The sequence below is a fragment of the Mustela putorius genome, unplaced genomic scaffold (genome assembly GCF_011764305.1).
Source record: "Mustela putorius furo isolate JIRA1106 unplaced genomic scaffold, ASM1176430v1.1 tig00003898_pilon_pilon_pilon, whole genome shotgun sequence".
NCBI classification, from domain to species: Eukaryota; Metazoa; Chordata; class Mammalia; order Carnivora; family Mustelidae; genus Mustela; species Mustela putorius.
The window spans coordinates 154,836-182,269 of record NW_025422047.1 but is presented as its reverse complement, the minus strand read 5'-3'; the positions used below and the strand labels follow the sequence as shown (position 1 = coordinate 182,269).

The 27,434-nt window shown below is 38.2% G+C and overlaps 1 protein-coding gene and 2 pseudogenes across 1 annotated transcript; 1 reads left to right on the top strand and 2 right to left on the bottom strand.

The window, feature by feature from the left end:
- Positions 1 to 634: 634 nt before the first annotated feature.
- LOC101692230 lies at positions 635 to 1,051 on the bottom strand (annotated as a pseudogene).
- A 12,088-nt stretch (positions 1,052 to 13,139) lies between these two features.
- Positions 13,140 to 14,081, bottom strand: LOC101691064 (olfactory receptor 4F6-like). The gene has a single exon (XM_004782419.1). It carries the CDS (start codon positions 14,079 to 14,081, stop codon positions 13,140 to 13,142), a length of 942 nt encoding a protein of 313 aa, XP_004782476.1.
- Positions 14,082 to 15,731: 1,650 nt separating this feature from the next.
- LOC101690758 lies at positions 15,732 to 27,136 on the top strand (annotated as a pseudogene).
- The last annotated feature ends 298 nt before the right edge of the window (positions 27,137 to 27,434 follow it).

Genomic DNA, 27,434 nt, shown 5'->3' with positions numbered 1-27,434 from the left:
ACAGGCTCATTTTATAGTGCATAACCACAGACCTCAAGGCATGTGGCTTCTACTGTTAGGGCGTTTATTCCTGGAATCGATACCCAGAAGCGATACCAGGAACTGCTGGGACGTTTATTCCCAGAATGAAGTCTGTGGATGTAAACAACACTATGGCTACCTAGGCAATATGGAGTTGCTCTGGCTAAGAAGGCCCTAATAGCTAAACAGGTTTTAACATTAAATTGGTCCTAGCACACATATGGAATGATTTTGTGTTTCAGGCACAAGGGATACTAAGTGAATGGTATTTACATCCATCATGTCCTACATAAAACAGGAAGTTAGCACCTGAGCGTTGGAACCAGATCTATGTCCTGGCTCTCCGTTGTCTTTCAAAGGTATCAACACTTTGTTTAACCCTATCTCAGCATTAGCTCATTTTATAAAAAGGGAGGATAGCACAGCAGAGAGAGTATAATGGAAGATTGGAGTGGGGTGGGGGATTAATATATGAATAACAAACTGTAAAACAAAAGAAAAATAATACAAAAATGCAAAACCCAGATTTAGTACTAGGATATGACAAGAGAAGGTAGCTAGAGAAACTAAATGCAAATACAGACAATATGATACACAACGCCAGGGGGAGGACTCAGTGAAGAGTGGGGCAGAGGCAACTGGTTGAGACTAAGAGCCTTTCAGTGGACTGCTAAATGGACAGGATCTGGTGCTTCAGCTGGGAGCCTTCTTTGATGGTGACAGAGCAGACAATGATAGGCTTGGAAACCCTGCTGGCCCACCCCAGGGCCTGCTTGGAGCACACAATCACCTAGGGCCCATTTTTATCCTTATACAGCAGCAGAAGTTGCAGGATGATCTCCAGGGGCTTAGCATCTGCAGCCATCATGATGAACACAGAGACACCTCTGTTGAAAGTTTTGGTGGCTTCCTTGGCTCTTTTCCAAAGCTCTTTTAGTTACATGACTGCTGAACAAGGTCCAGTAGTTTTTTTGGTGAGGTGGGCATCTGCGAGGGGGTAGACCTTTGGATTTATGTCACTGTCAGTCATATCTGCATTTCTGCAGTCCCGCTACCCCTCAGAGCAAGGGGACTTAATAACAGGAGGAAGCCTGCCTTGACCAGAAGTTTGCATGGGAGGAATGGCACAGGTGCAGTTTTATAATAAAAAAGCATCTTTCCAGATACTGGAAGATAAGATGGCAGAGAAGTAGGAGGTGCAGTTTCAGCCGGTCCCCTAAAGTGAGCTGATTATCTACCAAAGAACTCTGATCACCCATGAAATCAGCCTGAGATTAGAATTATACACTTCTAGATCTCTATAGGGGCGGAAGACACCAGTGGACAGGTAAAGCAGAGTGGGAACATCAGACTGAAATCGGAAGATAAACAAAAGGGAGAAGGAGCCACCAGAAGTGACCCATTAGAAAGAAATACCTCAATTCGAGCGTGCCCTGATTGGGGACCAGCATTAACTTGGAGTCTGGTTGAAAGCACTCAAAAAGAGCAAAATATCTTAAGAGGAAATTGGTGGAACAGGCGGTTAGGGACAGGGGCTTAAGACCAGGGACCCAGGACGGCCATCGCTGACACTGAGCCAGAGCGAGTGCTGTGAAGAAGCCAGGCCTTGGTCCCTGACCCACTGGTGCGCAGGAGAGCATCTGGGTGGTGGCTCGTGTGAGAGAGTCTGGTGTGGATGCCAGCTGGCACTCTCTAGAACCACAGCCTTTTGTACTCTGCACATGCACTGCATGACCGGGGTCTGAGTCGAGCTCCACACCCTCCCCTGAGAGAGGTAAGAGCAGGCGCTAGCCAGTGATCTCTAGGACCAGGAGAATCTGAACACTCCCAGCTAGGGCCAGCGTGAAAATCTCAATATGCTATCTCTGGTTGGACCTCTCCAGAGGTCTGGACCTACACAGACAGCCATGGCAGAGGCAGCTGCTGAAAGCCAGCTCTCTGTATTAGTACTTCTCATGGTTTTGGGTAAAAGCAGGAGTTCCTATGACCCCTGAGACTGTGACTGGGGACGTGCTCTGCTGGCAGCAGAGGGGCAATTTATGTGCTCTGGAGAACCCAGGGGGAAAGAGACTGAGGCTTCTCTCTGAGACTGAGGTCTGGGTGCAGTTTGCTTCCCGCTAAACCTCCAAAGAACCACCAAAAGCTACCAAGGGGATGGGGGGAAAACCCTCCAGAGAACAAAATCTGAAAAACAGGTTTCCTCAGAGCCCAGCCCCTTGATAGGGGGCAGGAGGACTCAACTCTAGCAAGACTGCCTGAAAAACCACGAGGCAGGCCCCTGCCCCAGAAAGCCAGCCCAAAAACCAAAAACCAAAAAGAAACAAAGAAACAAACAAAAAAAAAAACCCACAAAAAAACCTCCACAAAAAACAAGAGGTCAACAACCACTTCATAGATACAACTTTTATTTTAATTCGTTCCCACTGTTCTCATTCTTTTCAATTTTTTAAATAAAATTTTAACCTATTTACCATTACAATGAGATGTTTAGTACAACATATTCCATAATAACCTTTTAACTTGAAATTTTGATATATATACCTGTTTTTCTTTTGTTTTACTATTTTTAAATTTTTATTTATTTTTTAATATTCATATAGAGGTAAGCTCCAAGGTAAGCTCCCCTTTCCCCAATCAATGCTACCCCTGTATATGAACCGGTTTTGATGCCCCTTTATCTCAGGAAAGTTGAGTCCTTTAACAAAGATATCAAGATACATCCAGGGAGAATCAAAATAACCTTCCTCACCCAACTGAGAATTTATAACCACTCTCTCCTCTTTTTCTTCTGTCAGTGTTTCTGTGTATTTCTTTTTGCTCTGGTCGTATATAAATCTTATACTTGGGGTTCATTTTGGCTGAGTTCTTTTTTTTTTTTCCTTCTCATTTACTTTGTTGGTCTTTTTGTTGGTCTGCTTTTGTTCATATACTTTATAAAACTTACCTTTGGGGCCGATTCAGGCTGGTCTTTGCTTTTCTCTTTTCTTTTCTTTTTTCCTGTCCCTCTCACTCTCTCTTTCTTTTTTCTTTCTCTTTGGCGGGGACTCCTGATTGCTCAGAAGCATCCCAGGGTGCACCTTGCCTGCACCACGGTTGATACATTCAGCTACACATCCATTCAGCCATCTCTCACCAAAACGACTAGGAGGAGAAACTCCCTACAGAAGAAAAATTCAGATACTGCGCCCTCTCCATCAGAGAAATTGGATATGGACACAGACAGTATGTCAGAAAGGGAATTCAGGCTAACAATTATCCAGGCAATGGCTAGGTTGGAGAAAGCCTTTGATGACAAAATGGAATTGATTAGGGCAGAAGTGAAAGCCACCAGGGATGATGATAACCATGCTCTCAATGAGCTCCAATCCGATCTAAATTCTCTAACAGCTAGGGTAACTGAAGCAGAAGATAGAATTAGTGATCTAGAGGGCAAACTGATAGAGGAAAAGGATCAGGAGGAAGCCTGGAACAAACAGCTTAGAAGACATGAAAACAGAATTAGGGAAATAAGTGATGCCATGAAATGTTCCAACGTCAGAATTATTGGAATCCCTGAGGGGGAGGAGAAATAAAGAAAACTAGAAGATATAGTTGAACAAATTCTCCATGAAAATTTTCCCAATCTGGTGAATGGAACCAGTGTTCATGTCCTAGAGGCAGAAAGGTCTCCCCTCCAAGATCATAGAATCTAGAAAGACCTCGAGACACCTGGTTGTGAAACTGATGAATCATAATTTTAGACAGGAGCTCCTGAGAGCAGCTAGGGCAAAGAAATTCCTTATGTACAGAGGAAAGCCCATCAAATAACGTCAGACCTGTCCACAGAAACCTGGCAAGCCAGAAAGGGCTGGCAAGAGATATTCAGGGCACTGAATGAGAAGAACATACAGCCAAGAATACTTTATCTAGCAAGACTGACATTCAAAATGGATGGAGAGATAAAGAGATTCCAAGACCGCCAAGGCTTAAAAGAGTATGTGACCACCAAGCTGGCACTACAAGAAATATTAAGGGGGGTTCTATAAAGGAGGAAAAACCCCAAGAATATCATTAAACAGAAATTTATGGAGACAATGTATAGAAACAAAGACTTCACAGGAACACAATGTCAATAAAAACGTATCTCTCAATAATCACTCTCAAGGTGAATGACCTAAATGCACCCATAAAACAGCACAGGGTTGCAGACTGGATAAAACAACAGGACCCATCCATATGTTGTCTACAAGAGACCCATTTTGAACCTAAGGATACATCCAGACTGAAAGTGAAGGGATGGAGAAGCATCTTTCATGCCAATGGGCCTCAAAAGGAGGCTGGAGTAGTGATTCTCATATCAGATAAATTCGATTTTAAACTAAAGACTGTAGTCAGAGATACAGAAGGACACTACATAATTCTTAAAGGGACTATCCACCAAGCAGATCTAACAATTACAAATATTTATGCCCCAATATGGGAGGAGCCAATTACATAAGAAAACTGTTAATCACGATAAAGAGTCATATTGATATGAATAAATTAATAGTAGGAGAACTTAACACGCCACTCTCAGTAATAGACAGATCATCCAAGCAGAACATGAATAAAGAAACAAGAGCATTGAATGACACTTTGGACCAGATGGACCTCATAGCATATACAGAACATTCCACCCTAAAACAACAGAATACTCATTCTTCTCAAGTGCACATGGAACCTTCTCAAGAATAGACCACATACTGGGCCACAAATCAGGGCTCAACTGATACCAAAAGGCTGAGATTATTCCCTGAATATTCTCAGATCACAATGCTTTGAAATTGGAGCTCAACCACAAGGAAAAGTTTAGAAGGAACTCAAACACCTGGAAGCTAAAGACCAGCTTGCTTAAGAATACTTGGATCAACCATGAAATCAAAGAAGAATTTGAATGATTCATGGAAACCAATGAGAATGAAGACACTTTGGTCCAAAACCTATGAGATACAGCAAAGGCGGCCCTAAGGGGGAAATACATAGCCATCCCAGCCCAGGCTGGGATGTATTTCTCCCTTAGGATAAAAAAAAAATTTCCCCTTGGGATTAAAAAAAAAAACTGAAAAGTCCAGAATACACCAGCTGTCTCTACACCTTAAAGAACTGGAGAATCAACAACAAATTAAGCCAACTCCACACACAAGAAGGGAAATAATCAAGATTAGAGCAGAGATCAATGAGATAGAAACCAGAGATACAGTAGAACGCATCAATGAAACTAGAAGCTGTTTTTCTGAAAGAATCAGTAAGATCGATACACCATTGGCCAAACTAGTCCAAAAGAAAAGAGAGAAGGCCCAAATTAATAAAATTAGGAATGAAAAGGGAGAGATCACAACTAACACCAAGGAAATAGAAACAATCATCAGAAATTATTATCAACAGTTATATGCCAATAAATTAAGCAATGTAGATGAAATGGATGCATTCCTGGAAAACTATGAATTTCCAAAACTGAATCAGGAAGAAATTGACAACCTGAACAGACCAATAACTAGTAACGAGATTGAAGCAGTGATCAAATACCTCCCAAAAAAACAAGAGCCCAGGACCTGATCGAATTCCCTGGGGAATTCTACCAAACTTTCAAAGAAGAAATAACACCTATTCTCCTGAAGCTGTTTCAAAAAACTGAAGCAGAAGGAAAACTTACAGACTCTTTTTATGAAGCCAGCATTATCCTGATCCCCAAACCAGTCAAAGACCTCACCAAAAAGGAGAATTTCAGACCCGTGTCCCTGATGAATATGGATGCTATGATTCTCAACAAAATCCTAGTTAATTGGATCCACTAGTACATTAAAAAGATTATCTACCATGGCCAGGTGTGATTTATCCCTGGGTTGCAAAGTATTGGGATAGAGAGAACATTCCTCAACTTCATAAAATCTATTTATGAAAAGCCCACAGCAAATATCATCCTCAATAGGAAAAAGCTGACAGCCTTCCCTTTGAGATCAGGAACACGACAAGGATGCCCACTCTCACCACTCTTGTTCAACATAGTATTAGAAGTCCTAGCAACAGCTATCAGACAACAAAGAGAAATAAAAGGTATTCAAATTGGCAATGAAGAAGTCAAACTCTCTCTCTTCACAGATGACATGATACTTTATATGGAAAACCCCAAAGACTCCACCCCAAACTACTAGAACTCATGCAGCAATTCAGTAATGTGGCAGGGTACAAATCTGTGGCTTTCTTTTACAACACTAACAATGAAAATACAGAAAGGGAAATTAGAGAATAGATTCCATTGACTATAGCACCAAGAACCATACGGTACCTGGGAATAAACCTAACCAAAGAGGTAAAGGATCTGTACTCGAGGAACTTCAGAACACTCATGAAAGAAACTGAAGAAGACAGAAAAAGATGGAAGACCATTTCATGCTCATGGATTGGAAGAATAAATATTGTTAAAATGTCTATACTGCCTAGAGCAATCTATACTTTCAATGCCATTCGGATCAAAATTGCATGGGAATTCTTCAAAGAACTCTAGCAAGCAATCCTAAAATTTGTATGGAATCAGAAGAGACCCCGAATTGCCAAGGAAATGTTGAAAAAGAACAACAAACTTGGGGGCATCATGTTACCCAATTTCAAGCTTTACTACAAATCTGTGATCACCAAGACAGCATGGCACTGATATAAAAACAGACACATAGACCAGTGGAACAGAGTAGAGAGCCCAGATATGGACCCTCAACTCTATGGTCAAATAATCTTCGACAAAGCAGGAAAAAAATATACAGTGGAAAAAAGACAGTCTCTTCAATAAATAGTGCTGGGAAAAATGGACAGCTATATGTAGAAGGATGAAACTTGACCATTCTCTTACACCATACACAAAGATAAACTTGAAATGGACAAAGGCCTCAAAGTGGGGCAGGAATCCATCAGAGTCCTAGAGGAGAACATAGGCAGTAACCTCTTCAACATAAGCCACAGCAACTTCTTTCAAGGTATGTCTCCAAAGGCAAAGGAAACAAAAACAAAAATGAACTTTTGGGACTTCATCAAGATTAAAAGCTTCTGCACAGCAAAGGAAACAGTCAACAAAGCAAAGAGGCTACCCATGGAATGGGAGAAGATATTTGAAAATGACAGTATAGACAAAAGGTTGATATCCAGGATCTATAATGAACTCCTCAAACTCAACACACACAAAACAGGCAATCATGTCAAAAAATGGGCAGAAGATATGAACATACACTTCTCTAATGAAGACATACAAATGGCTATCAGACACATGAAAAAATGTTCATCATCACTAGCCCTCAGGGAGATTCAAATCAAAACCACATTAGAGGGGCACCTGGGTGGCTCAATGAGTTAAAAGCCTCTGCCTCGGTTCGGGTCATGATCCCGGGGTCCTGGGATCCAGCCCCGCATCGGGCTCTCTGCCCTGCCTCTCTGCCTGCTTGGGATCTCTGTCTGTCGAATGAATAAATAATCTTAAAAAAAAACAAAAAAAAACAAACAAACAAAAAAAAACCACATTAGATATCACCTTAAACTATTTAGAATGGCCAAAATAGGAAGACAGGAAAAACAACATGTGCTGGAGGGGATGATGTGGAGAAAGGGGAACCCTCTTACAATGTTGGTGGGAGTGCAAGTTGGTGAAGCCGCTTTGGAAAACAGTGTGGAGATTCCTTAAGAAATTAAAATAGAGCTACCCTATGACCCTGCAGTTGTACTACTGGGTATTTACCCCAAAGATACAGATGTGGTGAAAAGAAGGGCCATCTGTACCCAATGTTCATAGCAGCAATGGCCACAGTCACCAAAATGTGGAAATAACCAAAATGCCCTTCAACAGACAAATGGATAAGGAAGAGGTGGACCATATATACTATGGAGTGTTATGCCTCCATCAGAAAGGCTGAATACCCAGCTTTTGTATCAACATGGATGGGACTGGAGGAGATTATGCTGAGTGAAATAAGTCAAGCAGAGAGAGTCAATTACCATTGGTTTTGCTTATTTGTGGAGCGTAAGAAATACCATGGAGGACATGGGGAGATGGAGAGGAGAAGTGAGTTGGGGGAAATCAGAGGGGGAGACAAACCACGAGAGACTGTGGACTCTGAAAAACAATCTGAGGCTTTTGGAGGGGAGGGAGGGTAGAGTGTTGGGTGAGCCTGGTGGTGGGTATTATGGGGGGCACGTATTGCATGGAGCACTGGGTGTGGTGCATAAACAATGAATTCTAGAACACTGAAAAGAAACTTTTTAATAAAAGCATCTTTCCTATCTGTCTGTTCAGCCACAGGATGTACATTTTTAGGAGAAGAGAAATCCAGAGAGCTTCATTTCTGTGCATAATCTTCCCTCAAGGAAAAACTGTACAAAAGATTCTCTAAAATGGGAAATAATTAGCTACACAGGAGAGTGGTCAACTGTTCTCACAGAGAAGACCAATACTGAGCCCAGTATTAGTTTCTCTTAGGGGAACTAAACATTTGTGTCACATTGGCTTCCCCATGAGAGAAATTGTGAAAGAGAAATTGTGTGGTAATAAAACAGAGAGAAGAGGGATGGTTTGTAGGCAGTATGTTGGTTTGTGTAAAAATATCTCTATATTGGTTACATGATCTTTGGGATGAAATCCTTAGAAGCACTGAGATAGGGAAAGAGGGTGGGAAAACATATCCTGAGTGTACAGACATACCTTTGCTCATGTACCATACTTGAAGAAATAGATGTAAACCCCCCGATATGTAGAGATAATTTTTTTTTTAAGATTTTGTCTATTTTTTTAATTTATATTTTTCTTTTGAATTTTTTATTTTTTATAAATTCATTTTTTAAAAAGATTTTATTATTTTATTTGAGAGAGAGACAGTGAGAGAGAGCACGAGAGAGGAGAAGGTCAGAGGGGGAAGCAGACTCCTCGTGGAGCTGGGAGCCCAATGGGGGCCTCGATCCTGGGACTCCAGGATCATGACCTGAGCTGAAGGCAGTTGCTTAACCAACTGAACCACCCAGGTTGCCTGTAGAGATGATTCTTAAGACTGACAGGGGGAGAATGTATTGATCATTTTCCTCTTACCCGTCATAGCCTATGTTAACTTGTATATATTTACCTGTGGTCCCAAACTTTGGAGTGTTGAGGATGAAGTTCTTGAATGTTTTTGACCCTTATATTTCCTGAGTTGACTGGATACAAGTAAAATTTGTATGCAATTAGATCAAGTTCTTAAGACATCAAGGGAAGGAGATAAAAACAAAAGAGGAAAATGTAGGGAGTTAGAGTTATTTCTAAGAGGAACATGTTTACCTGAAGGAGATACTCATTCAAAGGAACTATGATAAGGCTTTGAAACAAGCGTAGTGTATCTCTGTAAAAGTAAGTCTTTATTGATTTTTGATGTGGAAGTATAAAGAATAAGATCTCCAGGCTATCATGGGGCTCCAAAGTGTGAAGGATCTATCTTTGTTTAGAACTGTATTTATTTAGACCTGCATTTTATTTTCTCAGGTCAGAAACAAGGAAGAACCTTAATTCTCTAGTTATGGAATGATAGTCTCAAATTAATTTTCAAAAAGCATTGAAATTACAAAATGTACAAACAAGAATACAAACTGAGGACTCCTGTGGGCTGATAAAAAATAAATAGCTAAGCATGGTCAGTTGCATGAATCATAATATATATCAGACAAGGTAAAGCAATTTATTTGCCTAGAAGAAGCACAGCTACTCTAAGATAAGAGGAAAATTTCTCCTGTTGTTTCCCAACCTTCCAAAAGCTCTTCTGCAACACAGCGCCCTATAATATCATTCTGTCATGTCAGTGTGCTCCTGTTCCAATGTACCAGTGTTCTAAGTCAGACACTGGATACCAGGCAGAACAACAGATTAAGATGAATGAGCAGCATCTAGGTAAAAATAAAGTCCTGAGGAGCTGGTCAGGTAGACACAGAGCAAGCTGTGATTTGAGAGCCATCCTCTAAGGAATGGATCTTGGGTTTTCTTGGCAGCAGAAAAGGCTGCTGGGTCAAGAGGAGCAGGCGTTGCTAATGTAGAGTTTATGAGACTTAGAAGTATTAGAGAGGGTGGAGACCACTAATTTATTGGTTGATGCAGCTGAGATTGGCCCAGGCTTTGAATTGGCTTAAGTCTACGAAAGGTACTCATTAGTAGATTTCACTGTAGAGCATTCAGGCCACATAGGCAGAGAAAATTAATTGAGAAAAGGAAAAAGAAAAGGACAGAAGTACTGTGATCCTATGACCTTTGACTGAATGTACAAAGAAAGCCCAAACAGTATTCAAGAAACTATTCACGTTATTTGTTTTTACTCTTTGTTGGTCTTACTCATTTATTTAATGATAAGCATTTATTGAGCATTTTCTGTAGAGTTCTTACTCATTAACATGAGTAAACAGTGTTATAGCACTGCTATATATAGCAGTGACTATGATGGACCCAGCCCCTTCCTCATGTGGAACTTAAACTATAATGAGGAAGATCTACATCGAATAAGAAATTATTATAATTAATTATTATTAATTATTATTATTGATGTTACAAAAGTGGCATTAGGGAGTGGTATAATATATACAATGGAAGGAGTTCTTCTGGACCCAGGATCTTGGAAGTGTTTCTTGATAAAAGAATGTTGAAACAGAGATTTGAAGAATGAATAGATATTAATAGGCAAAATATGAAGGACAGATGTTTGAGACAGAATGATTAGCCAGAGCAAAGCCTCAAGATAAGAGAGAATGAAGTTTTTTTTTTTTTTTAAGATTTTACCTATTTATTTTATTTTAGAGAGAGAGACAGAGGGATAGAACCTCAAGCAGACTCAGTCCTGAGCACAGGGCCTGATGCAGTACTCAGCTCTGTGTTCAGTCTTATGAACATGAGATCATGACTTGAGCTGAAACTAAGACTCCAAAGCTTAAGGGACTGAGCCACTTGGTGCCCAGAGAAAATAAAGTTTTAGGCAAGCAAAAGAAAAGAAAATTTCCTCTGCAGTTGTCCTCTGAGCCGGGAGAGGAGGATAAGGGCCAGGCCTTGGATCGCCTGATAAATCTTGAAAAGGAGCTTGTACTTTAAGAGTGTTGGTAAGTATGTGAGGGGTCTTAAGGAGAACAAACATGTACTTATATTTACACTTAAAAAAATCTCTCATTCTGTATGTAGATAATGGGAATAAAGGCAAATCAGCTTTGAAGAGAGAAGACACATAGTGACTCATACTCAGTTTGAAAAATGACATGTGAAGACTTGGACAAGAATGGTGACATTTAGAAGAAAGCAAAGGACATATTTAGGAGGTGTTTAGAGGTTGGAATTAACATGATTTGCTGATTTATTGAATAGTGGGGATTGCGAATGGAGGAGTCCATCATTACTCCTAGATTTTGCACTGAGAGACTGGGTTAATATTGGTGCCAATTACTGTGACTAAGGACCTGACAGAAGAATGGGTTTGAGGATAAGATAATTAGTTTAGTTTCAGATCTGCTGAGTGGGAGATGCCCTTGAAGCATCAAGCCAGCAGGCAGTTAGATTTATGAAGTAGGAACACAAGAAATAATAGCCTGGCTTAAGAATAAAAGCCAATAATAAAATTAGCTGAGATGGTAATTAAAGCCAAGAGAATGGATGTCCCCTAGGGAAAGAATATGGAGTGAGAAAAGACCAAAGTTGCAATTCTGAGGAACACTGAGTTTGGTGGTGGAGCAGAGGAGAGAACCCGGCAAACTGTTACTGGGAAGGAATTCCCCAAGAGTAGGAGGGAAAAGTAGGAGACTGTACCATCTCAGAGGCCCAGTGCATTGTTTATAAGAGGGAGTGGTTAGCAATGATCAAGTAAAGAACTTCCCATCCAGATGAATACCAAAACATTAAAAGAAGTATTAATGATTAATTTACATGGAGTAAGCAGAGATGTTATTGAAAAGGTTCCTGGAGAAACACTGGACAAAAAATATAGGCATTATTTTCCTTAATTGAGTAGATTTTATTTACAGAGAAGTATAAACAAATAAATGAAAACACGTGTACTTTAATAAAGCACTTATTCCAAATGTAGATGTGCTCAGACAAATTGAATATGCCTTACCACTTTTGGCTTTTCATTTATCTAAGATACATATACTTTTGGGAAGCATTTTGTCAGATCAGCAAACCATATTCAAAGAAGCCAGAATCTCTAAACATATATCTTAGGGTGATTATTCTTCAGTGAAACAGCTATTAGTTTTAAATTTTAGTTAATACAATTTTTAAATATTTTATTTATTTGAGAGACAGCACAATCTGGGGGCAGTTGCAAGGGAGAAGGAAAAGCAGGCTCTCTGCTGACGGGGAGTCCCACATGGGGCTCAGTCTCAGGACCCTGAGATCATGACTCGAGCCAAAGGCAGATGTTTAACAGACAAAACTGCCGAGGTGCCCTGAAACAGCAATTACTTTTATGGATTTTTTTTTCTTGATAATAAACTAGGATAATTGAATATTTGAAAATCTTCATCTTTATAATAGTAGAAAGTGAGACAAAATTTCAGAAATCTGTGGTTTGTATTTATTTGAAGTATTCACAGTGTAAAGAGTGATCCTTCTCTATTTAAAGCCAATCAAGTCTAAACAACTAAAACAACATGCTTAATCTAAGTAATAAATAGTTGATTTTGTTTCTTATTCTCAGTTAAACTCAAACTAAAATAAAAATTAAAAAGTAGAATTTATTGATTTTGATCGACTCAAAGTTACATTTTATCAATTAAATCCATGTTACCATGAGATATTTTTATCACTTGTTTGACATATGTCTTCGTAATTGAGAGTAAATACAATTAGCAAGTCACAGAAAATGGTATTTGAATGTTAAGTTTACTCCTATAAATCAGCTCAGTTTTCTTTCTCACCTTTCTTCTCAATGTAAGTAGGTGATGTCAATTTATTCTCTGTCATTAGCAAAATAAAGTCATCTCTGACTCAATAATCAATTTCTACAGGGGGACTTTTGTTGAACTATCATAACAATAGTAGTTCTTACCATTGTAGTGATGACAATCACATGACTTGCAGTGCTCTTGGTGAGCCTGAAGCATGTGGTCTCTAGATCTGCTCCAAATCATTGTGAGATCCCATGAGGACCCACAATCCGTTTGCCTAGTCTTCTCATGGCCACTCTCATGTCTTTGTTTCTTAATGTATAGATGGCAGGATTCAAGAGGGGAGTGATAGCAAAATCAACAATGAACAAGTACTTATCCAGTGATGTGGTGGGGAAAGGCCACACGTAGAGAAACATGCATGGTGTAAAAAACAAAATCACTACAGTGATGTGAGCTGACAGTGTGACAAATGCTTTGAACAAGTCCCCTGAACAACGTTTCCAGACAGTGACCAAAATGAAGATATAGGAAATAATTAAAGAGAAGAAGGTAGCCATGGATATAAACCCACTGTTAGCAATGACTACAAACTCTAGCTTGTAAGTGTCTACACAAGCAAGTTTCATGACCCGAGGGAAATCACAGTAAAAACTATCTACTTCATTAGGGCCACAGAAGGGCAAGTTTATGACAAATACAAACTGAGATACGGCATGGATTATCCCCACTATCCAGGCAGTCACTACGAAGGAAACACACGTTTTGGGGCTCATGATGGTCAAGTAGTGGAGAGGCTTACAGATTGCAGTGTACCGGTCATATGCCATGGCTATGAGCAGCACCATCTCACCTCCACCCATGACATGAATAAAAAATATCTGTATTATGCATTTTGGAAAGGAAATGATTTTGCAGTTAGTGAAAAGATTAGTGATTATTTTGGGCACTGTGGTAGAGGACAGACCTAGATCAAGGAGAGAGAGGTTGGCTAACAGGAAGTACATGGGAGTGTGTAAATGAGAGTCAATAATTACCAGGAACACAATGAAGAGGTTTCCCAGGATAACTCCCATGTAGAACACAGAGAAGAACCAAAAGAGAAAAAGGTTCATCACCCATGAATTTGAAAGTCCAATCAATACAAATTCAGATACCACAGAGACATTTGTTGTATCCATTGGCTCAATCAGTAGAGAAGAAGCTGAAGTATTCTAAAGGTAGAAAATAAGGCAGAATTGAGAAATATGGGAACTGAACATTGATATGTTGTTTGCCCATCAATGATTTTGTGGAAAATACGTGGTAAGTGTCTAATTGAGAAGTTCAAATACATACAGAGAGGACAGGGGAAAGGAAGAAAAAAAATAGAAATGAGATAATCAAAAGTTAGGCTAGGATGACAGGGAAAGAAATCATGTGAGAATAAGGCAGGTAACGTGGAGGAATTAGGAGCAAAGAGTAACATCTTCCTGGTAGAAAGTTTCTTTACCATGCTCCTTGTATAATAATTTGGGCTGCTTCTGTCTTCTCCATGTATATTCAAGAAAACGTCTTCTGTGTCATAAATAGTTAGCCATGATTTGAATGTTCAAACCCTTGATCATATTTGTGCACAGATACTGTAGCAGAATGTACTCTTTGATTATTCTTTTACTTCACACCTGCAAAATTTCAGGCATTAATCACTCATGCAATAGTGAATAGTGACCAGACAATGAGTGTAAGAATGTTTACTCTAAGAGGAAGCATTAGCTTAAAATGAAAAGGCTGAGTCCTCTGATAGTTTCCAATATTGTGACTGCAACCAGTGCCTTGGATAATTAAAATGTACCTTAAACTGGTGAAATGCTAAATCCCAGAGTGTCAGCAGACTCTGAAAAAGGGCTTCTAATTACTTTGCTAGGATAGAGATATTGTGCTTTTGATAGGTCTATTTTAGGATTAATAAGTGTCAATTCAAACACAAAACTGAAAGACTGGTGACTTTACTTAAACAAAATGTTTAATTATGATATACTAAGAGCATGTGAAAACTACATGACCCCAGAGAGTCATGAAAGATAAAGGTCATGAGAGCTTGTCTTGAAGTTTAACTAAAATGCTATTTGAAGGTGAGTAGCATGGCTACAAACAACTTTTTCAAGGGAAATATCTGTTATCACTATGGATAAACAGAAAGGTTAAAGATGGGCAGCATAGATGGTGCAGTAGGTTAAGCATACAACTTTTTGGTTTCGGCTCAGGTCATGATGTGAGGATCATGAGATAGAGCCCTGTGTGGAGCCAGAGCCCCATGTGGAGCCTCTTGCTGGGCTCTGTGCTCAGCAGGGGTCTGCTTGAGATTCTTTCTCCCTCTCTCTTTGCCCCTCCCGCTTGTGCTCTCTCTCTGTCCCTCTCAAATAAATACCTAAATCTTAAGAAAAAGAGAAAGGCTGAAAATATGTATAGATAGCTTGTATTTGGATCCATTCATTATTTAATGTAAAAGGAAAAATTAAAGGTACATTTCAAAGATATGATTAGAAATGAGATGATACTCAGAAAGGGGGATTTGATAAGATGAGCTAGGCCATCACAAAGAAGCAAATTTAGACTTGATGAGATGTCTGCTAAATTATTAAGTATAATTACTTATAAAGGAATATACATTTGATGTGCTCTTTATAATTATACACTACAAAAATATGTATGAATCAACATTTTAGATCATTTTGGATAATGACATTTTAGGTACTTCTAACACTAAAAATGTTAGTGTTTTGTTGTTTTCTACATTAGCCATGTATGTGTAATAAAAATTATGAAAAGGAGGAAATGGACATACAAATATGGAGAATAAACTGGTAGTTGCCAAGGAGAGGGTGATTGAGGTATGGGCCAAATAGTGTAATGGGGAGTGGGATATAAAACTTGCAATTATGGAGTAAATAAATCACTAGAATGAAAGAGCACAGAGAATGTTGTCAATGGCACTGTAATAGCATTGTATGGTGAGGTATGGTAGCTACACTGTGGTGAGCATAATCAAAATAATTAATAATTATGAAAAGGAATTGGAAGGAAAGCAATAGGAGAGGGGCAAGAAAAGGAAAAAGAATTCTGTGAAATATATGGTTGGAGTAGAGTATGCATATATGTGATAGAAATAGATTATTAATTATTACTATTGTTATTATTATTTTGGTACCAACATTTCTCAGCAAGTGATGATTTCTGGGGATAACTATGAAGAAAAGCTTCATGTTTCATATCTAATTTTAACCAGAAAGGTACCGGTTTCCTTGCTTAGAGAACATTAATATACATGAATGAATTTTGGCTCAAGGAATATAATGACTGGTAGCTGGATGGCATTTTACAGAATGCTGGTGTGTCTGTTATTTGAAACAGACAAGTCCTACACCAAGAACAGGAAAACACTAACAATAAGCCACTCTTTACCTTGGCAACTCAAATTTCCGTATATTCCCTTATAGTCTCTAAAAGAGAGAACACCTATCTGTTTAGGTATTTGATGGAAATTGCCATACTTTGTAAGAAACTAGGTTCTTATTTTAGCCGTGGGATGAAATATGAATAATCTATGTGACTTGGCCATGGGTTGGTGTCAGAGGGGCATGTAGCCAAGTTTTGATGAGATACAGAACAATGACTTCTGTGGAAGGTTTTCTTTCCCAGATTAAAACCCAAAGATTAATGTAGAGAAGTCTCTTCTAGCTCTTCCATTCCTGCATTTGATATTAATGTGATGCCCAAAGATGCAGCAATCATGACCTTTGAGAGTCTACGTGTTAAAGATGATATTATGAACAGATAGAAAAATAATCCAGTCTAAAAGGTCTTTGATGGATGCCAGCAGATGTCTGCATTCTTAGGACACCTGGGTGCCTTTGGTCAGTTCATGATCCCAGAGCTCTGGGATCCCGAGTCCAGCATTGGGCTCCCTGCTCAGTGTGGAGCTTGCTTCTCCATCTCCCACTACCCCTGCTTGTCCCCTATCTCTCTCACTCTGTCAAATAAGTAAACTATTGGGTATTATGGAGGGCACATATTACATGAAGTACTGGGTGTGGTGCATAAACAATGAATTTGGAACACTGAAAAAAAATAAAATGAAAAAAAATTTATAAAAAAAGGTCTACATTCTGATATCTTATCATGGAATAAAATAAAATAAAAAACTTTAAGAGACTGTAAGTCAGGCATTGTTTACTTCCTGAAGCTGAATGCATTTTTGCATTCTTAGTCTTTGCATAACAGAGCTCTCTTGTTTTTTTCTCCTATATCGCTAACTTCTTTCACTGATTCATGAATTTTTTTTTCCTGTTTATTTTTGAGTGTTCCTCTGTAACTCCGGAGACCTAAATTTTTTTTTTTCATTTAAAACACGTTTCATTCTTTTAACTACTCCCCACTTAAAAGATTTCTGTATCCCTAGCTCTATTCCTGGACTCTAGCATAATATATCCAAGAGTGTATTTTAGTACAGAGATGGACATCCCTCGAGCTCTTCAAAGTTAGATTGTGCAAGTCTGAGCTCATGATTTTATCCTCTTTTTAATGTCTTAGGAAATATCAAGACTATTATCTCTCTGGTGCTTAATCCAATAATCTCTGAGGCAACTTTTCTCCCCTCTCACCTTATAAGACAGGCGGGAAATTGTACCTCTTGAATATTTCTGTTTTGTGTCCTGGTCTTCATTTCCACTGCCAGTTTTATTTCAGATTTATATATTTTTCATTTCCGAATGATTTCTCTCTCCAATTTTAGTTAAGTTTAGTCTCTTTTCTATAGTCTGCTTTCAGATTTATCTATCTAAAACTCCAATATGGGCCTCTTACTCTCTACTCTAAGCCTTTGGTTCTATCATTCGAGATATTTAAAATTCAATTGTGGGGGTGCCTGGGTCGCTCAGTAGGTTAATTGTCTGACTCGGTTTTTGCTCAGTTCATGATCTCAGGTTTATGGGATCAAGCCTTGCGTCTGGATCAGCATTCAGCACAGAGACTGCTCAGTATTCTCTCTCCATCTTTTTCCTTCCCCATCTGCACCTTCCCACCCTCTCTGTCTCTCTCAAATAAGTAAAAATATAAAACCTTAAAAAATAAAAGTCAATTATGTATCATATAAGAACCTTTATGAACTGAACACTTTACTATATATTTTTTCACATTTCAGCTCTTTCATATACTTTCATGTATGTTATTCCTTGTCATTACAAAGTGGAACTGCCTTTGGCTCTTAGACCTAATAAGTTGGTTGCCATTTTAGTCCTGCCACCTGTGAGTTATATAAACTAGGGTAAGGTAGTCAGTTATGCTGATATTTATTTGTCCATAAAATGGGAGGTGACTAACTTCACCAGATGTTATGAAGATTTGAGAGTATATGGGTATAACTATCTGACAGAAATGTTAATTCCCCTTTTCCTTTATCCTTCAAACTTTGATTAAATGCTAGTTACCCTGAAGTATTTATTGATGACCCCATGCAAAATAGTGTCTATAAACTATTGTTAAACCTTGTATCTTCTTTTTAATAAAGCACATTATAATTTCTTATGGATATTAGCCTTCCTATCACCTACGACTTCTTTGAGAAAAGAAAGCTTTTTTTTTTTAAGATTTTATTCATTTATTTGACAGATGGATATCACAAGTTGGCAGAGAGGCAGGCAGAGAGAGAGGAGGAAACAGGCTCCCTGCTGAGCAGAGAGCCCGATGCGGGGCTCGATCCCAGGACCCTGGGATCACGACCCAAACCGAAGGCAGAGGCTTTACCAACTTCGTATACCCCAGTAGTTAGCACAATTTCTGGCACAAGGTAGGCACTACTAAATGAGAATCTTCACTGACATTCATAGGGGAAAGTTGAAGAAGATGTGGCAAGAAAATCAGGTGCTTAGAAGCCCCTAAGGGACATATAGTGGAGAAGAAATATTCACCAAGTGACTTTGTGAATTGACCTCATTGACACCAGCACACTGATGGGAGAGTGGAAACCAGTCTGGAAGCTAGAGACCTCCTTGCCATGACAATGTCCTTACAGAATGACCTCAACACCCAACATTCCCATGTAGATCTAAATCTAATACAATTAAACTAGCAAAGGTACAAACTTTCCTCTTCATTTTTTGCCTCCAGCAAAATGTGTATAGTCATTACAGATATCTGGAACTTTCCTCAAATTATAGTGTAATATTATTGCATGCTACAGAAATATTGCTGAACAGAAAAGCATCACCATAGATTTGGAAAAATTCAGTAATTTAGAAGGACAGGAGGGTTATCATAATAACCTATGAAAAGCTATTCACTACATGTATGAGGAACAGAATGTTTTTATACACTTAAAACTATATACACTTAAAACTTATAGATTTCAGTGCACATGGAACAAATTAGAACTTTGGATGAATGAAACCGAAAAGATGCATACTTTGTCATTAAGTTAAAAAAGATTATAAAACACAAAACATCACATATAATATAAATGTATATATGGAAATATTTAGACTTTACAACACAATATCTCTAAGTTGTGGGATTTTAGGTGATTTTATTTTTTCCTAAATATGAACTCTTTTTTTCTATATTTATTATAAATGATATTTATAGATTTTCTAATTTCCAAAGAAAAATTGAAATTAGTCAAAGAAATAGGAAAAATTATATAAGAGCAATTTTATAAATAGCATTATTATATATAACTAATAGCAAACATACTGGAGACAGACTACCTGAATTCAAATCTCCATCTCCTTGATTTATGAACTACATGTCCTTAGGTGAGTTGCTTCCCTTCTCTGTCCCTGAATTTCCTCAACTGTAAAATAGAAATGATAACAGTACTTACCTTATAGTGTTGTTGTGATGATTAAGTGAGTTAATACATGGAAAACAGTGGAACATGCTGTGTCATATAATAAGTATTCACCAAGTTTTTAAAAATAACGATTTTTTGATTACTTGATTATTTTTGCTTTCCACAGATGCAGATAGCTTGCTCTGCTAGACTGTGTTCTGTTTGAATGAAATAGACAAAACAAAGTTTTATTTCCATAAATCTAAGATCATAGACAAAAAAGGGATAGAAAACTGAAGTCCTTTCACATATCAGTTTAATAAAGATATGGGCTCTTTGAAGAGAAATTAACCTCACAATACAATTGAAATCATGAAAATGAGACCTGAATATATATATATATATATATACATATATATATATATATATATATATATATATATATAATCATTCAAGTAAAGAGAATGAGTAGAAAGAACCTTGAGATAGACAGAAAAAACTTGACTAAATTTTGGTAACAAAACTTAGCCAGTGTGGGGGGAGTTAGCACATTTCATTTTTACCTGCTCAGGTTCACGTCTTACTCAGCAAGAGCTGAGTGATTTCAATTGTATTGAAGCAAGAGCCTCAAGAGATTGAAACACACAGACAGTTCACACCCTTTTGAATCACGACTGTTTCTTAAGATAGGAAGTTATAAATAGTTCCTACCATTTGGAAGGGTGTCAATTAGCTGCACTAGATGGTAGGACTGGGTAGAGTCTATAATTTCTTCTAATGGAAACCATGTCTTTGTGTACACTGGTTTTCCCAAAGGTAATTTATCACAACTTGCAGAAGAGATCCAGGGAAACTGAGCAGTTTTGATGTGGTGATCTGTGACTTTGTGCTTTGATCATTTTTTTTTTTCCAAATTAGAGAATGTTAGGTTTACTTTAGTTGTCCATTGTGTTATTGTGAGTTATATGAACCACTGATAATATCAGTTTGTCACCACTATCAAGTTTAAAGAACCTATCCTCTTATACTCTTAACAGCTTATCTCCTGCGAATTTTGAAAAATAATGAATTAATATTTGAACAAACCAGGGGAGTTCCAAAAGTAGTGCAAATTTAGATTTGAAAATGTTAGTTGGGGGGCGCCTGGGTGGCTCAGTGGGTTATAGCCTCTGCCTTTGGCTCAGGTCTTTTTTTTTTTTTAAAGATTTTTATTTATTTATTTGACAGAGAAATCACAAGTAGACGGAGAGGCAGGCAGAGAGAGAGAGAGGGAAGCAGGCTCCCTGCTGAGCAGAGAGCCCGATGCGGGACTCGATCCCAGGACCCTGAGATCATGACCTGAGCCGAAGGCAGCAGCTTAACCCACTGAGCCACCCAGGCGTCCCTGGCTCAGGTCTTGATTCTGGGGTCCTGGAATTGAGCCCCGCTTTGGGCTCTCTGCTTGGTGGGGAGCCTGCTTCCCCCTCTCTCTCTGCCTGTCGCTCTGCCTATTTGTGATCTCTGTCAAATAAATAAATAAAATCTTTAAAAAAATAAAAAAGAAAATCTCAGTTGGTATTCTTTTTTTTTTTTCAGGAAATAAGCTACTTTTATTGTATAGAATAATGCCTCAGTTGGTATTCTTAACAGCTTTATGGAGGTTTAATATTCTGCCATCTCATAGCTGTTCTGAGTTCTTGTAATGAATTGAAGAGTAGTTATGTACTTAAACTCTCAAATTCAAATGCAGTCATTTAAAAATATCTTTATATCAATATATATTGTGTCATTGTTTTCATACTTTCTTTCAATCTTTTATTGTTTATATTTTTTGTTTTTGTTTTTGTTTTTCTTCTGCCCTATTTTATTTTATTTCTTTTCAGTGTTCCAAAATTCATTGTTTATGCACAACACCCAATGCTCCATTCAATATATGCCCTCCTTAATACTCACCACCAGACTCAAACTCCCCAACCTCCTCCCCTCCAAAACTCTCAGTATATTTCTCAGAGTCCACAGTCTTTCATGGTTTGTCTCCCCCTCTGATTTCCTCCATCTTTTAATTTGGCTTTCTTTAGTTTTTGAACGTATTAGTCATAGCTGATTTGAAGTTTTTGTCTGCTAAATCCAAAATCTGGGTTCCTTCAGAGATAGTTTCTATTTATTTATGTCTTTCTGAGTATAGATATTATTTACTGGTATTTTTTGTATGTTTCATAAATTTTTGTTGAAAACTGGGTGTTGTAGATAACATGATATAGAAATTGTGAATTCCAATTCTTCCTCACACCTGGAGGATATTTTATTTTATTTTCATTTTATTTTTTATTAACATATAATGAATTATTAGCCCCAGGGGTATAGGTTGTGAATCACCAGGTTTACACACTTCACAGTATTCACCATAACACATACCCTCCCCAATGTCCATAACCCAACCACCCTCTCCCTACCCACCTCCCCCTGGCAACCCTGTTTGTTTTGTGAGATTAAGAGTCTCTTATGGTCTGTCCCCCTCCCGATCCCATCTTGTTTCCTTTTGTCCTTCCCTACCCCATGAATCCCCCACATTGCCTCTCAAATTCCTCATATCAGGGAGATCATATGATAATTGTCTTTCTCTGACTGACTTATTTCACTCAGCATAATACCCTCTAGCTCCATCTATGTCATTGCAAATGGCAAGATTTTATTTCTTTTGATGGCTTCATAGTATTCCTGTGTGTGTGTGTGTGTGTGTGTGTGTGTGTACACACATACACATACATACCATGTCTTCTTTATCCATTCATCAGTTGATGGGCATCTAGGTTCTTTCCATAGTTTGGCTATTGTGGACATTGCTGCTATAAAAATTTAGGTGGATGTGCCCCTTTTGATCACTACCTTTGTATCTTTAAGGTAAATACCCAGTAGTGTGATTGTTGGGTGGTAGGGTAGCTCTATTTTCAACTTTTTGAGGAACCCCCATGCTGTTTCCCCATGTTGTTTTCCAGCTTGCATTTCCACAAACAGTGTAGGAGGGTTCCCCTTTCCCTGGAGGATATTTTTTATGGGTGTTTCTTTTCTTTCATGTTAGTTTTTCAAATTTAAATTCAACAGCCAACATATAATGCATCATTAGTTTTTAATACAGTGTTCAGTGATTCATTAGTTGAGTATAGTACCCAGTGCTCATCATATCACGTGCCCTCCTTAATGCCCATCACCCAGTCAACTTTTTATTATTTATTTATTTTTTATGTTTATTTATTTATTTATGGGAACAAATTTATTTTGATTTTTCTGAAAGTATCAAGAACTATGAAAAATAAGCTAAATATTTGGCCATACCAAAAGCAAAATACAAGTAAAAACAACATTTAGAAATCATGTGTGACCTTACACAAACATGTTTCAAGATACTAAGTATAACACTCTTTCCTCCACAGATCAAAACAAGTCTATGAAACCACAATACTGGAGATTTAAAAAATTTTTTTTTTAAATTTACTTTCAGCGTAATAGTATTCATTGTTTTTGCACCACACCCAGTGCTCCATGCAATCTGTGCCCTCTCTACTATCCACCACCTGGTTCCTCCAACTTCTGCCCCCGCCCCTTCAAACCCCTCAGATTGTTTTTCAGAGTCCATAGTCTCTCATGGTTCACCTCCCCTTCCAATTTCCCTCAACTCCCTTCTCCTCTCTAACTCCCCTTGTCCTCCATGTTATTTGTTATGCTCCACAAATAAGTGAAACCATATGATAATTGACTCTCTCTGCTTGACTTATTTCACTCAGCATAATCTCTTCCAGTATTATGCCTCCATCAGAAAGGATGAATACCCAACTTTTGTAGCAATACTGGAGGTTTTTAAATTGACATAACTTAAAAAAAAATTAAAAGAAAAAAAAACCCATTGAATTTCTACCCTGGAAATTTGTCATTTATAAAACAACATCCTCAAATGTCAGTGACGATAAAGTTGGGAAACGTTTCACATATCAATAAAGGAATTCAGATTCCAACAGAACACAGCGCTTTACAGCTGAGGAAGAAGAGCTTTTGTCACACTCAGGTCTTACCAAATACAAATAAATAAGATTAAAAATGAGCTACTAAATCAAAACCCACTTAACCCATCTCCCAGTCCACCTTCCCCCCAGCAAACCATGAGTTTGTTCTCTGTAGTTAAGAGTGTGCTTTATGGTTTGCCTTTTGCTTTTTTTCTCTCCCTGTTCGCACCTTTTTTTTTTTTTAATTAAATTCTTCATATGAATGAAATCCTATGGTATTTGTCTTTCTCTGACTGACTTATTTTACTTAGCGTAATACTCTCTAGAACCATCCATGTTGTTGCAGATGGCAAGATTCCATTAATTTTTATGGCTAATATAGTCCATTGTGTGTGTGTGTGTATTGTGTATTTCACTTCTTTATCCACTCAGCAGTTTATGAGCACTTGGGCTCTTCCCGTAATTTGACTATTGTTGATGATGTTGATAAAAACATTGGGGTGCATGTATCCCTTTGAATCAGTATTTTCATATTCTTTGGGTAAATACCTATTAGTGCAATTGCTGGGCCATAGGGTAGTTATTTTAAACTTTCTGAGGAAGCTCCATACTGTTTTCCAGAGTGGATGTACTGGTTTGCACTCTCCCCAACAGTGTAATAGGGTTCACCTTTCTCCACATCCTCACCAACATCTGTTGTTTCCTATGTTGTTGATTTTTGCTATTTTGATGGGTGTGAAGTGATATCCCATTGTAGTTTTGATTTGTATTTTCCTGGTGATGAGTGTTGTTGAGCATTTTTCATGTGTCTGTTAGCCATTTGTATGTCTTCTTTGGAAAAATGTCTATTCATGTCTTCTGCCCATTTCTTACCTCGGTTATTTGTTTTGTAGGTGTTGAGTTTGATAAGTCCTTTATAGATTTTAGATACTAACACTTTATCAGATGTGTCTTTTGCAAATATTTTCTCCCCTTTGAAAGGCTGCCTTTTAGTTTTGTTAATCATTTCCTTCACTGTGCAGAAGCTTTTTATCTTGATGAAGTCCTAATAGTTCATTTTTATTTTTGCTTCTCTTGCCTTTGGGGATGTATTTATTAAGAAGTTGCTTCAACCTAGGACAGAGAGGTTGCTGCCTGTGTTGTCTTTCAGGATTTTGATAGTTTTCTGTCTCACATTTAGGTTTTTCATCCATTTTGAGTTTATTTTTGTGTGTGTGGTATAAGAAAGCAGTCAAGTTTTCATTCTTTTGCATGGTGCTGTTAAGTTTTCCCAAAATCATTTGTTGAAGAGTCTGTCTTTTTTTCCATTGGATGTTCCACTTTGTTGAAGATAAGTTGACCATTCATTTCTTGGTTTTCTATTCAGTCCTGTTTATCTATGTGTTTGTTTTTGTGCTAGTACCATACTATCTTGATGACAACAGCTTTATAATATAACTTGAAATCTGAAATTGTGATGCCTCTGGCTTTGCTTTTCTTTTCCAAGGTTGTTTTAGCTATCTGGGGTTTTTTGTGGTTCCATTCAAATTTTAGGGTTGTTTCTTCTAGCTGTGTGAAAAATGCTGGTGTTACTATGATAGGATCACATTAAATGTGTAGATTGCTTTGGGTAGTGTAGACATATTGACAATATTTGTTCTTCTAATCCATGAATATGAAATATTTTTCCATTTATTTGTGTCATCTTCAATTTCTTTCATCAGTGTTTTACAAGTTTTCAGAGAACAGATCATTTACCTCTTAGGTGAGATTTATTCCTAGGAAACTTACGATTTTTTTTGGCAATAAATGAGATTGATTCCTTGATTTCTCTTTTTGCTGCTTCATTATTGGTTAATAAATGCAGCACATTCCTGTATGTTGACTTTGTATCCTGTGATCCTACTGAATTGCTGTATCAGTTGTAGCAATGTTTTTTGGTGGAGTCTTTTGGGTTTTCTTTATAGAGTATCATGTCATCTGCAAATGGTAAAAGTTTGACTCCTTCCTTGCTGATTTGGATGCCTACTATAATATGTTTCTTATAATAAGATATTTCTGACTTATTGCTGGTTCTTACTACTGACTAAATCTTGAAATTAGCATGTAACATGAGTTCCATAAAAATGAACTGAGTAAAAATCCATAATTACCCTTAAAATAGTGATTCTCAACCAGGATGATTGTGTTGCTTAGAGGACATTTGGTAATATCTAGAGATATTTTTAGTTATCTCAATGTGGAGGTTGAGCTTTGATGCTACTGGCACCTATTGGGTACAGGTCAGACATACTACCAAAAATCCACTACATATAGGACCCACAAAAAGACTTAGATTCCTCAAAATGTAGTTCTGAGTTTGGTTGACAAACCCTGCCTTACATAAGTTGGTTACCTTCCTATATTTTGCAAATCATAATATGCTTTCAAAACAAAAAAGTGCTGTATTTATTTACTTCCTGATATGTCATAGGTTTCAGTTAAAGACTTACTGACTGTCTTTTTGAAAATTTTGTGACTTTGGTTTTGCTTTGATAACAGCTCAGCTTTTGTTGCTTATATATTTGTGCTTTTAAAACACTCTGGACATCTCCGTCGAGAGTCGCCGCGGGTTCCTGCTTCAACAGTGCTCGGACCGAACCGGCGCTCGTCCCCTCGCCCCGCGGCCGCTCAGAGCCAGCCCTCCGCCATCTCCTCACAGCGTCCTCGGACCGCTGCAAGGCCCCCCGTCGCCGCTCCAGCGCCGCGCAGCCGCTGCCAGCCGCCGCCATGACGACCGCGTCCCCTTCGCAGGTGTGCCAGAACTACCACCAGGACTCGGAGGTCGCCATCAACCGCCAGATCAACGTGGAGCTCTGCGCCTCTTACGTCTACCTGTCCATGTCTTACTACTTTGACAGTGATGATGTGGCTTTGAAGAACTTCGCCAAATATTTTCTCCACCAATCTCATGAGGAGAGGGAACATGCTGAGAAATTGATGAAGCTGCAGAACCAACGAGGTGGCCGAATCTTCCTTCAGGATATCAAGAAACCAGACCGTGATGATTGGGAGAATGGGCTGAATGCAATGGAGTGTGCATTACACTTGGAACAGAGTGTGAATCAGTCACTACTGGAACTGCACAAACTGGCCACTGATAAAAATGACCCCCATTTGTGTGACTTCATTGAGACTCATTACCTGAATGAGCAGGTGAAATCCATCAAAGAATTGGGTGACCACGTAACCAACCTGCGCAAGATAGGGGCCCCCGAATCTGGCATGGCAGAGTATCTCTTTGACAAGCACACCTTGGGATACAGTGATAGTGAGAGCTAAGCCTTAGGCTGTCTTCCCAGAGCCACCTGGTCCCTGAGGCCATGCATGCATGTTGGGGTTACTTTACCTTTTCTATAAGTTGTACCAAAACATCTACTTAACTTCTTTCATTTGTACCATTCCTTCAAATAAAGTAATTTGGTACCAAAAAAAAAAAAAAAAAAAAAAAAAAAAAAAAAGAGAAAAAACACCACTTTGGAAACTTTTTATATTTTGTTGTACTCTCTCTGACTCCTGCCCTCATTTATTTTACCATTCATCAAAAGGAACAGGCAATAGTGCACTTAATACTATTTATGCAGAAGTAGGGGATGCTAGAGGGGCCGGTGGGAAAATAGTTACCTTGTAGATAATAAGGTGGTCTATGAAGAAATGTTTTATTTATAATATTCAGTTTTATACATTTTGATAAATATTTTTCTTTCATTTTACATGGGACATGCTTTGTA

Bases quoted from the DNA above. Each gene is read 5' to 3' on its own strand.
- LOC101691064 (XM_004782419.1), bottom strand. From the start codon at position 14,081: ATGGATACAACAAATGTCTCTGTGGTATCTGAATTTGTATTGATTGGA.